Here is a 13216-nt window from a genome sequence, read left to right as displayed (position 1 = left end):
ATCTCATGAAACTTCTAGTCTAAGCAGGGCCATCATCCTGGGATGAAAGGAAAGCTATGTCTCATTTTTCCTTAGTATGTTCCCTAATCACTTAAGACAGGATGACATTCAAATTTCAAGTGCTTTGCAGAGCCCACATGGCCCAATGGTGGCTTACACGTATGGATAACAAAATTATTTAGTGGACAAAGCAGACTCACTTAATAGCTATAAAAGCATTTTTTTTCCTAGCCTGAGAAAGATGGTCCTGAGTCCCAGAAAATTCTGCATTACAAATGTGACAGTGCCCTTTAATCAAAATAACTTAAAATTACCTATTGATAATTATAATAGCACTGGTGGTAATAATGCGGTTGATGATAATGATAACCACCACCACTACTGAGATGTACTAAGAGCCCTGCACTTTGCTAAAATGTGTTGTGGATCAGCTATTGCAATCATCTTCTCAATGGAAGACAGCAGGTCATCTGGTATCTCCACCCGATGTATAAAGAAACTGAAGCTTTCAGAGGTTAAGAAAGAGACACAGATCAAATGGAATGGTCAGGATTTGAACTTAGGTCTGTTTGCTTGCAGACTGAACTCATAACCACACGTTCTATCACTCCTACATCAAAGGTGGTAGCATAAACAACCCCAAAGACAAAAACAAACAAGCAAAAACCCTTTCCTATCCCCTCTTTAAATGTGGAACTGATACATGAGATTGTCCTGCTTCTTCTAAAACAGTGGTTCTCAACCTTCCTAATGCCGAGACCCTTTAATACAGTTCCTCATGTTGTGGTGACCCCCAATTTCATTGTTATAAATTGAACATAATTAAAGCATAGTGATTAATCACAAAAACAATACGTAATTATATATGTGTTTTCCGATGGTCTTAGGCGACCCCTGTGAAAGGGTCGTTCGACCCCCAAAGGGGTCACGACCCACAGGTTGAGAACCGCTGCTCTAAAAGTATATAACTAATGATGCTGCATTTCATAGGCATTAAATACACAATGACAGGTTTTACCTATTCCATGACCTAGGATAGTCCAGATGTAATAGAACAGAAATCATATTTTAAGTGTGACCATAGTCCAAGCTAGTGACTACCTTGTCCTAATATAAAAGCATCCTCAAAGTATTGAAATGTGTGTTAAAATGACATTCAGCACAAATCTAAGGGGGGAAAAAGAAATTCTTGATATGGCATATTAGAGAACACTGCGACAATAAAGGATCTTCAATCCTTTCAAATAATTTGATAATAAATGTACATTTTCAAACTTTCATATCAACTTATTTTCATGTGAAAAGCTGATTGTCAGTTCTTTGGATTAAGCAATGTTTTATAAGCCACAGAAAATTTCTTTTCCAGGATTGTAGATGCTCCCCTCCCATCACCATGGCCATGATGGACTCATTTAATGAACTTGTACTGAATTACTATGAGCCAGGTACTGTTCTCTATCTGGGGATTCATCAGGGGCCAAGTGGGACAAGCTCAGCTTCAAAAGGATGATGAAGGAAAAAAAGAAAACATTGCATTTTTCAGCAACTTTTGTGTTCTAGTCATGGTGCCACATGCTTCATACATGTGTGCATCAATTTCGGAAAACAATCATAAAAAAATAGCTAGGTTATCCTCCACTCTAAAGATGAGGAGCTTCAACTTCAGATATAAGTAACGTGCCTAATCCCACATAGGACAGAAGCACTGGACTGTTAATATGAACCCTTGTCCATCTAGCTCATGGGTGAGGAATTCTTGGAATTAAACAAATACACAAACAAACAAGAAGTATGCATTCCAACCTAGAAGGGAAAAAAATATCTGAAAGCTATTAATATTGATTTGCTAGCCTCATTCTTTTAAACAGTTCTTTTGGTGTTACATTAAAAAACAAACAAACAAACATACAAACCAAAACATAGGCTCTCATCTGGGGAGACCTAAACATTAGGACCAGGAAACCTGAGATCAAATGTATCACTTAATCAACACGCCTATCATCAGGCAGATCAGAAAAAAAATTAATAGATGTAAAATTGTATCCAAAATCTATTAGTTAGAAAGAAAATCCATGGTGTAAGGGCAAAATGATATATATTTAATGCAAAATAAAGTTTAAAAATCTTGAAATATAAATTAAGACCCAAGCTCATTTTGAAACATCACAGATAAGATAGTCTTTAAATTTTTCTGCTATCTTTAACAAAATATATTAAGAACACCAGGATGTGTATCATCATATTTGTGTTTAATGTAGCAGTAATTCACAAGTCATTGTTTTGTTAATAAGATAAAATAAGTTGCTTGATCTTCTAAGGAGATATGTAATTAGGATTTTGATAATTAAATCCTAGATGAGGCATTTGGTATGCCTATGCCCTAAATCCCAATAAATTATGCATGCACAACTTTTAAAACTGTATTCTAATTAGTAGCTTAAAATAAACTAATTTTGGAAGTCAGGAAATTGAATTTTTAAGAATTGTTTAAATTTTATCAATGAAAGCTACCCCCATATCTAGAGGTTATTAATATTATTATTTTATTAAGAATCACCTAAGGACATTTTTCCTTTGCTTTTAAAAGAGAGTACAAGGGAGGGAGCAGGGAGAGAATGAGAGAGAGAGAGAGAGAGAGAGAGAGAGAGAGAGACCAATGTGAGAGAGACACATGGATTGGTTGCCTTCTGAAGGAGCCCCAACCAGGGCCCAGGGCTGAGTATCAAACCTGCAACCTAGGTACCTGCCCTTGACCAGGAAAGAAACCTGAGATCCTTAGGTGTGTGAGCAAATGCTCTAACCATTTAGCACACTTGCCAGCTGTCAAATATACAAACATTAATTATGTATAAAGGACTGTGAATAGTGCTAGTATGCTATATCACTTTAAGAACTTCAGTAAACCTCTTTGCAAATTTCAATTCATATAGAAATGTTCTATGTTAACTTGGTTACATGATTCCTAGCTTGTGTACTTTAATATCTTTAGCCAATAAAGTATATAATTTTCTTCTACTATGACTCATAACTTCTCAATTCTGAGCAACCATGGTTTATACCTACCTGTGATGGTTAATTTCATTTGTCAACTTGACTAGGCAACCAGGTACCCAGGCATTTGGTCAAACATTTTTCTGAGTGTTTCTGTGAGGATGATTTTGGATGGGATTAAATAAACAGGCTGAGTAAAGCAGATTACCTTCCTTAATGAGAGTGGGCCTCATCCAATCAGTTGAAGACATTCATAGAACAAAGAGTATGGCCCTACCCCAAGTAAGAGAATTCCTCCTGCTTAACCACCTTCAAATTGAGACATTGGCTTATTCCTGCCTTGACTCAAACAGAAACATCGGCTCTTCCCTGTTCTCAAGCGTGCCAGCCTTTGAGCCCATTCCTTATTTTATATGTACTAGAGGCCTGCTGTACGAAGAGATTCATGCAACAGGCCTTCCCTTCCCCTGGCTGCCGGCACTGGTTTCCTCCGGCACCCGGGACCCAGGCCTTCACTCCAGCCAGAGCCTTCAGTCTTCGCTGCTCCCGCTCCCCTGCTTCGGCGCCTACGTATGCAAATTAACTGCCATCTTTGTTGGGTTAATTTGCATACTCTCCTGATTGGCTGGTGAGTGTAGCAGACCTCCCATGATGCACTATCAAAGTAGGATTTTTCCACACGGTGTGCACCTGTAGCATGTTAGCACTACTTTCACGTCATGCCTGTCTTTGGCTGGGCAGCTGGTGGAACACTGTCCTTCCAGGGCAATGTCTTATAGAGATACCCCGCCCCCTTTCTGAAGGTTTGCTTCAGGTCACCTCACCTTTATGAGAAGCCTACCTTGTTACCTGTTTTGTGATCTGAGAGATCCACGGATGAGTTCTGCATTTATGAAACAGTGAAGAGCTAAAACAGTGTTCAGCGTTTGTTTTGCAAGGAGCCAACAGAGGCAGCGCGAGTGCCCGCGAAGCCCCTTCCCTGGGAGCAAAACTCAGCCTCCCAGCATCTCCCTGCTGTCGCTCTATGTCTGGGAGCATCTGTGCTGCATCTCGAGTTACTGTGTGCATCCCTTAGTGAGATGTGTCTAAGGCAACTGCTTCTTCCCTGTCCGCCATTTCAGCTTACGAAAGGCATAGGAAAGCTCTACTTCTGGATAGCGAGGGGAACCTGTACAGCAAAAGTAACTTTTAAAACTTTAAAGTTTAAAGAGCCAGAATACATATCACCACATTATTTCTAACTGGGTGAAACCCAAAAAAAAAATCTTCGCTGTAGGACCAAGAAAAAAATCACTTCAAATTCTGTGGTCCATCATTTCTTACATCAAAACTAGATTAGACTAGGTGATTATCAAATCTCCTCCCAGCTCAACATTTCTGCAGCTCTATTAACAAGTCAATCAGCAGTAAACACGCAATGACTCCATATTCATTTTTAAATGGATAACAATATCACAATATGAAGCCAAAAGAATATCGGTCTCACTTATATGCAGCAACTTACAAGTGCACTTATCCTCTCTGAGCCCTTTTAAGACATAATCCCAGACTGAAAAGAAAAAAAAAACAAGTAATGATGATTCAAAGCAAGCAGCCTGCATCACCAACACAATGGTCCTTAAAAGACGGATCACAAGGGACCATGAACAGCCTCAGCTCAAGGTGCCATTTTCCCCAAATATTATCGATGTCTCTCCTAAGTAGGGTCTCAGTACCTGGTCCCCGTGGGCTCCTGTCCTTGTGCACACTGATTCACCCAGAATAGTTCTCTTTAAGGACTAAATATTAAGTTTCTCTTTACTTATATGGTGCTGTCCACCACCACCCCTTTTTAGCATGGAAACATAGTGCACAGGAAGGTTTTATCAGGTTAGTATCAATGCATTCCTAGTATTCAACTATTTTATAAGCCTTTGCAAGCAATCTTCACTCGGTATTATAATTGCCAGCAAGTTCCCCCGTCTTGGCCACCCTTCCTTTTGTTTCAGTCTTTCATAAAAATCCTTTTGTGCAACAGTCAGGCAGCTGTGCTTTGTTCTTTAATGTTCCTAGCCTGGATCCCCAGCCGAGACCACTTTAGAACATACACGGCAAAGTACCATTTTCGCAGCGGGGACAACTGTGTTCATCTTCAGAAAGAGGCATTAATAAAATGAGACCGTAATGAACATGCTAATTCTGATCACAGGGTACTGCGAAATGGCAGGAGAGTCTACTGCCTTCCCCCTGAAAAATGGCAAAAGTTTATTTCAACAACTTCCATAATGGCTTACTTTTTTTTTTGAAACTGACATATTATGCAAACATCTCCTTCCATTTCCCAATGAAATGCCTTCTCTGTCTCATCCAACGTCTCACTCTCTGTTTTACTATCTCTCAGTAACGGCCCCCTTCCGTGAGCATATTTTTTCCATCTTACAAGAACTGACTTGCTGAAATAGGCATGTCACTGAATCTTAGAAAGCTAGAGAGAAGTGATCTGAGGACTCACCAACCCAATCCCTTCTCTGTGTATGAGAGAAAAAAATCCAAAAATCAAGATAGTTAACAGAGTTGCTCAAATGCACAGCTACTTTAGGGCAGAGCTAGAGTTGAAACTCAGATTACCAGAGATTTAGACTTGAGGATTTTTGTATATTGTTTTATGTCTTGATGATGATCATTCATAAAATATGATGCATTTATATGGAGTAGATACTCAATATAAGTATTGTTTCATAAAATATATCTGTAAAACTAGGTAACTTAATTCGCCTCATTTTTGGTCACCTAACTTTTTTAGACAATAATTTTATTTTGTATGTGTTCTATGGACAAACTGGTTTCCTATGAGTATATAAGAGAAACAATGTTACATACAGGATGGGGCAAACGTAGATTTACAGTTGTGCGTGTGGCAAATAATACAATAATTAATAAATTATACATAAGAATAAACTGTGTTTTGTTTACTCACAACTGTAAACCTACATTTGCCCCACCCCTTATTAATCCTACTTTATGTTACTGCTGGTGGTATTCGGGGGGTCAGTGCTATTTGGGAATGGGCAAGTCTTGGGGGAAAAAATCCACTAAACTTAAAAAAAATAACATTTTACATGCTGTTTGGGATGACAACAAAATGTGTATTTTCTAATTTCTACATAAAAATATAAATTCAAGAACATGACATTTAGTCAGATAATTAGAGGCACACTTGATTAATTTTTCTGTAACTTCTCTCACAGAACAGGAATTATGTAGCCAGAAGGAAGGATTCTTGATGTCCTTCCGCTTGCCTGAAAGAGGCATGACTGCCTTACAGGGAAGTCTTTGGATGGCGATATTTCCTTTCCCATGCCCAGGGGCTGATAACGGAACGGAGAGGACATTTACATCCTGATATCTTTGGTCAGAAAGAAATAGTGACCAGTGAACCGAAGATTCAGAAAGAACCAATTCCCTCTGGCTTATGATCCCTCTTCTTAAAACACCCCCTCTGGTCCTATTCTTACCCCTCACTGGAAATCTAATATCCAGTCCAGAGTCCTCAGTAGAATTCTACCATTAGTTAGGCTTAGCCCTCAATACCTTCTGCGTGATATCGGAGGCCTCCGGTTAAAGTTCTGCTGAGGAGGGAATACACATGGTATGATGGATATGGTCAACCTCCTAAACCACAGACTAGAGAGCTGGGATTTGCTTATGTTTTCACAGCCACACAAAAAACTTGAAAAATGACCTAGAGGCTGTAACTACCACATTGAACTCCCCCTTCTTCCAAGACTTCTTCTAGGAACTATGGTCTACAGTGTATAAGTGGTAATTGCCCGAATAGCTCATTCCAGGGCGTGCTCAGCCCAAGCCTGCAGTTATCCTTCCTTATGAAAACAGTTTTTCAGAGCGAGGGCCATCTGAAACGAACTACAGAGGGAAACTTTTCCCTGAAATACTACCTTCAATGCACATGGGTGGCCAGGGTATTCTTTCAACGTCTTCTGCATTAGCCACACAGGTTAGATGTTTAAATCTGCAATTAATTAGGTTCTCTGGTAGCCTGTGTGAAATAAATTAGTGCTCTCCATCCAGCCCAATTAGACAAAACCCATCAGGACGGTTGGCACATTTTTGGCATGATCAGCAAAGTGAGGAAGAACGTAAATGACCCATGTGGACCAAATGAGCATCTGATGAGGCCTCCGGATGACAAAGTGGAAAGCAGTTTCCACCCATGGCAAAGCAAGGGTACCTGCCAACGTGATTTGTGAGCGAAAACTAACTTCAAATGGGCACAAAGTGTGATGTGAAACCCTTCACTTTTGTTAACGACATTCATGTTCTAGGAATGTTAGTTTACCATTAGAATACTTTTAAAAGATGATCATTAATAGAATTATCAATAGTTATTTTAAAATGTTTAAGTGCAGAAGTAACTCTAAGAAACAAAGCTAATTTCCGAACCCATTTATTTCATCCTATAAGGATATATGAAAGTATTCTATTTTTAAGGTTATGTTTAGACTACTTTTCCATTATCCAAAATACCTTTGAGTTTTTCTCGTGAAACATTTCCAAAATTGCTAAACTTAGTCTTTAAAAAAATAAGGTTTTACTGTGTTACTAATAAATTTCATACAAATGTACTCACATATGACAGATATTCCCATAGAAAGTCAACATCATATTAAAATTTCCCAATAGATTTGTTTTATGTGGGGGCTAATTAGATAAAAGCAGATGAGATTGGGGGACCCCAGTAAGCTGGGAGGCAGAAAAACATACATCCATGTAAATGTCTACGTGAAGTCATATTTTCCTCCAACTTTTTGTTAATGTCTTCATTAAATGCATAAAAATTAAGTCAAGCCAAATGACTATCATTGTTTCCTTTTAAGGAATTTGTTCAAGAAACTCAAGAGGAAAAAAATAAGTTTCTGGTAAATTTCACTTTATTAGACCTTTGTAATACACTTTCTACATAACAGCTTTAGTTCTTCACTAGGTGAATAAATGAAAATAAAAAGTTAAAAGATCTACAAATGAGTTGATTTTGCTTCAGAATAAATGGTTCTACAAGTTTCAGATCTGTTATGTATGTTTATGTGAATATATACATATGTATATTAATATATGTACATTTTATAGTTTGTATTAAAAATTTGTATAACAGTGTTTAAGGGTCCTTTCAGTTCTAAAATCTGACTTCTAACTCCTGTCTGCTCCTTTTTCCTAATGTCTGATTCTTGTCTGATACATTTTATTCCTTCCTTTACCTTTTCAGGTATTTAAAATATTTATTTTTTAAAACACATTCATGCAGTTCAATCATCCATAGTTCAGAGACCATGATTTCTACTTTCATTGATTGGGCTTACTGTCCACTGTGAACTGGAACTGGTTTTAGTGCTGTAGAATTGGAACCCATGAGCCCAATGGGGCATGAATGATCTCATACGGGGCTGTATGCCCTGGAATGGGGGTGTCTCTGATAGGTGAGGGTTTACATGGCTGCCTGTTCCACACTCTATGGGATTCACTATTTCTTTTTCTTTCTTTTTAATATATTTTATTGATTCTTTACAGAGAGGAAGGGAGAGGGATAGAGAGTTAGAAACATTGATGAGAGAGAAACATCGATCAGCTGCCTCCTGCACACTCCCCACTGGGTATGTGCCCGCAACCAAGGTACATGCCCTTGACCGGAATCAAACCTGGGACCCCTGAGTCTGCAGGACGATGCTCTATCCACTGAGCCAAATCAGTTAGGATGGGATTCACTGTTTCTGACCAGCTTTTAGGTTAGCCTCTGGGTCCTGAATATTGCACTAGAAGTCTCACCGTATGCTAAAAACTGATCTTTCTCCTCATACTTCCACCTTATTTTATATAAGCCTGTGTCCTGCTGGAGAGATAAACTTCAGTCTGAAAGCCTATCATCCATTTGATTACTACCTTGGGATATCTTCTCTGGAGAGTCTCTTTGTTTTTGACCCCTGGAAATTTCTTCTTTGCAAGCCTACCATGCATTTAATTTAAATTTTCAGATATTTTATCAACATTTCTATGTGTTGATAAGGGGATGAAGAACTTTCTGTAGGAACTTGAGCTTGTCATAATGGTCAGGAATAACTCAAATCTGAGTTATTTGTTTTTAAGCAGCATTCTGTTACATGGATTTCAAATATCTGTATCCAGTTGCTCCATATGTCCCCCTTAGACTAAGATGTTTATATTATTTAAAATATATTTCAGCACATAATGTAAATAATTTAATATTCTAAGATTCTTGGATTAACTAATTGATTTGGGTATTAAATAATTCCAGAAGGAATGTTTTTGGAATTTATAAAACATAGAAAGTAAGTAAATCCCTCAATGGGAAAAAAAAGTAAAATGGAGGACAAATATTATTAATCTATATGTTTCCCCTGTAATTATTAAAATGCAATTCCTTCTTTCCAGCTCCCTTCATCTTAAGAAAGCCTGTTTTTATAAATTGTGCAAGAAAGCAAAATAAAGTTAAGAGTAAAATAAAACAAGTAAAGTGTGTGTGAGAGAAAAATAGATAAAGGTACAAAAGTCAGTCTGGAAATATTAACTACGAGGCAAGCCACGTCAATGAATGTTCTTATCTCTATCCAAAAACCTGCTTTAGATACATACAACACAGTATTATTACCCATTATCCTTTATTTTTCTTCTATTACTGTCATTCTAAAGAAAGTCTAGGAAGCAGACACACTGTACTGGACATTGGCCATGTCATACCATGCTTTGGTCAAACTGCATAATCCACATATCCAGTCACTTAGCATCAACAGATGTTAGTTCAAGAAATATAAAAGACGGAAATAAAAACACATAATTTTTTACTTAAAGAAGAAAGGTGCCTTTCTTGTTTTGATTCCTCTTCTTCAGAACAACTCATCTGTAAGACAGAAGTTGCTCCTTTAATTTTGTAAACATCAGTCATTTTTAAAAAGGAGTTGCTGAGCTCGGTATGAAATCTCCATACACAAGTAATGCTGCTAACATGTACAACAGTAGCATACCCTGTTTTCTTTCAAGGTTTTCCGCCAAAAATCAAAATGGTATCTGGCATTTGAAATCAGAATTTCTTTGGGATTTTTCTTTTCTCTCTCTGATTTGCATTTTCCAAGACTCGCGAAAGAAGTCATCTACTGTCTATTTAAAAGTTGAGCTCTTATAAACATTTGATTTCAATTCATTTCCAATGTAAGTGTCAGGACAATGCTGGTCTTTTTGATGGCTTTACAATAGAACATCTGGGATATAGAATTTCAACAATGACACGAGCAACAAACTTGCACTTGAGTACTTACCACGCAAAACTGTGAGTCTGGTAGATACACTTATTTCTCCGACGTTATTCGAGGCCACACATTCATAAATGGCCTCATCCCGGGGAGTCCTTAAGGGCTGTATTCTGAGAACTGATCCAGATCCATCGTCAAACTCTATTACCTATTAGAGGAAGCAATAGCTGTCACAGGTGTTGTTACAATTGTCCACCTCTGAGCTAAACCTCTTCATGAAATGGTGAACCGGACATTAGGATCAGATTAAACTCAGCAGCATTTTGAGATTGCATTTTTATACAGTGGCGAAACGGAATGTTTGGATTAATTTAATGAATCCACTGAACAAAGGGGCAAAAGACATGAACCTACATATGCAAAAATGTAGAATTGTAGTCTCTGTTGAAAATCATCCAGGATTCACTCACGAAAACATTCTAGTGGGTGTATCTAGGGCAATTTGACCCTATTAATTCTGCAAAAGACTTGCTTCTATGATGCATAAACTTCTCAAATTATTCTATCTCTGAAAATATATATGCAAAGGTAGATCCATTCAATAATTGGACTGTAAGGTGAAGAAATAACGTGTGCCACCACCAAGCTTTGCTGGTGTAAACTGTCTCAGCCTGAACAGGATAGATGAGCAAACCATGAGGAGAAACTGCATAAATCTAGCACTTAGGCAGCCGACAAGAAGGCTGTCACAACCCAAGAGCCTAATGGCATGCGTTAATTTTGCCATAAATCATTCCAGTGTTTGTTCTAGCTTAGCATTTTCTGCATTTTTAGGGCATTTTGCTGTAAAATGGAGGCTTGCTTCACCAGGCAGAAAATGAATGTCCTAAACAGTCAGCCTGAATTCACTATCATTATGAACTCTGCTGAGAGAGTTAGCAATCCTAAGTATTTATCAGCCACTTCAAGTACTACTTTTAAACAAGAATGATGATGATATTAATAAATATGTATTCAAAACTATGGACTCTTCTATCTGTCTTTTCTGTAACTATGCTGAGTTCTTTTAGCTGTTCACTGAGATACTGTGTTTTTTTCCCTGCATTTCCCTGTGAATGGTATGTACATGGGCTTAAATTATGAATAAAGAGAGAATGCCTTATAAATACCTTTATGGAATGTTCAACCCAGGATGTTGTGTGAGAGTATGTATGTCAGCATAAGAAAAAAAAGAGGTGGGATATTTTAAAAATATATCCATTTCAAGTTTTTTCTGCATTCTCTTTATGTTTGAAATCCATAGAGATAGCCAAAATGTCCCACTTCTCAATGCAACACAATCCACTTTCAGCTCTACTAAGCTTGCATGTAGAATGAATCTACTATGCATCTTGGGAGTTTCACAGTTACAAGAATACTAGAGGCCCAGTGAACAAAATTCGTGCACTGGTAGGGTCCCTAGTGGCTGCTGGCTGCCAGCCGGTACTCCCTCCCTTCCCCCTGGCAGCCTGCCCCCGCCACTGCTGCCGCCACCACTACCGTTCCTGGCCAGGGCCTCCCTCCCTTCCCCAGGCCACCTGTCAGCACCAGGGCCTCCCTCCCTTCTCCCAACTGGCCCACCCCCTGGTCGAACTCCTGGAAGAACTCTGGTCAAGGGGACAATTTGAGTACTGTGCTTTTATTATATAGGATTTGTCAAACATGCCATATTTTTTTTAAAAAAAAGCATTTATGAGCATCTTATGGCTTAATGGGGAGAAAGATTTAAACATCTTTAACACCAATTTAAATTCTGATTCATTAATTGTTAACTGTCATTGTATGTTTACTTTTCTGAACTATTTCCTAGATTTAGACCTAAACTCTTACAACAAACACTATACCACATGTTCAAAGCTGGTGTCGTCATTTCTGATTTGAAAACCCTATTTAATATCCAGTATTTAATGAAGTGTACCTAAACTAGGCCAGACACTGTATTTGGCACTGGAGATAGAAGAAGAAACAAAATCAGTTTTACCTATTGCTCTCATGGGCCTTATAAATGAATGAAACCAAAAATAGACATATATAATGTTACAGATAACAAAGATTCCCAACCCAAGACTCAATACTATTTGATGAAGGAGCTTTGTGTGAAAATAAATAATTTTTCCTAAAAGTATTTATGTGACTCTGATTAGGAATTTTGTGCTAAACAGAGTTTGTGCTTTGAATATTTACCATTGTAATTATGATTCTGTCAAGAAGTCATCATCATTAGCAAGCATGATATCAAACTACTCTTTGACAAAAATTGCCCTTTTAAATTTTTTTAAAATGTGCACCAAAGATGTACACACATCATTTTCTAAAGGATGTAGGAAATATTTCCCAAAGATTATTTAAGATTAGCTTTTATTTATTTTAAAATCACTGTAGAGATCTGATTTTCAAATAAACCATTAAAATATTTTTATTTGTAAACTACAATCCATATTTCATTTTTCACTAGTGTAATTAATTAGATCCTTTATGCATTTAGACCATTGATTGCTCTGTGATTACCAGTGAAAAATGACTATTATCAAATAGTTCTGAACTTTGTAGTTGCTATGTTTCTTTAACTAGAAATTGCCTTTAATTTGCCGATTTGTGAATAAGGCTATGAAGTAGATTAGAAACTCAACAATGAGGAAGTGAGTTTTATAGTCTGAAAGTCTTAGTATCATCTAAAAATAAAGCTATTCTCTTTATACCTTAAATTATAAGCATAATATTTTGTGTTTCTTCCAATATTTTTCTATGTAGCTTACCACCTATTTTTCTCACCCAGAATGAGCAAATTTCAAAATCATAGACTCTCGCAAATACAAAAACAGTATCTGAATTATTTTTCATCCTCTTCATTGTACTAAGCTTTCTGAATAAAGAAAATTGATTTCTTCAATTGGTTTAACTGCAACTTCAACCTGGTTGGCTCTGTTTGT

General features: G+C 37.5%; 1 protein-coding gene across 1 annotated transcript in view; it reads right to left on the bottom strand.

The window, feature by feature from the left end:
- LOC102438469 (receptor-type tyrosine-protein phosphatase delta) overlaps positions 1–13216 on the bottom strand; it is a gene marked incomplete at its 3' end in the record, with an annotated part of 280712 nt that overhangs the window by 168912 nt on the left and 98584 nt on the right. The window contains exon 3 of the mRNA XM_023744373.1: positions 10314–10455. Coding sequence (XP_023600141.1) covers positions 10314–10455 — 142 coding nt within the window. The remainder of the gene's footprint in view (positions 1–10313; positions 10456–13216) is intronic.

This window comes from Myotis lucifugus, unplaced genomic scaffold (assembly GCF_000147115.1).
Source record: "Myotis lucifugus unplaced genomic scaffold, Myoluc2.0 scaffold_456, whole genome shotgun sequence".
Lineage (NCBI taxonomy): Eukaryota > Metazoa > Chordata > Mammalia > Chiroptera > Vespertilionidae > Myotis > Myotis lucifugus.
This window is presented reverse-complemented; position numbering and strand designations above follow the sequence as displayed.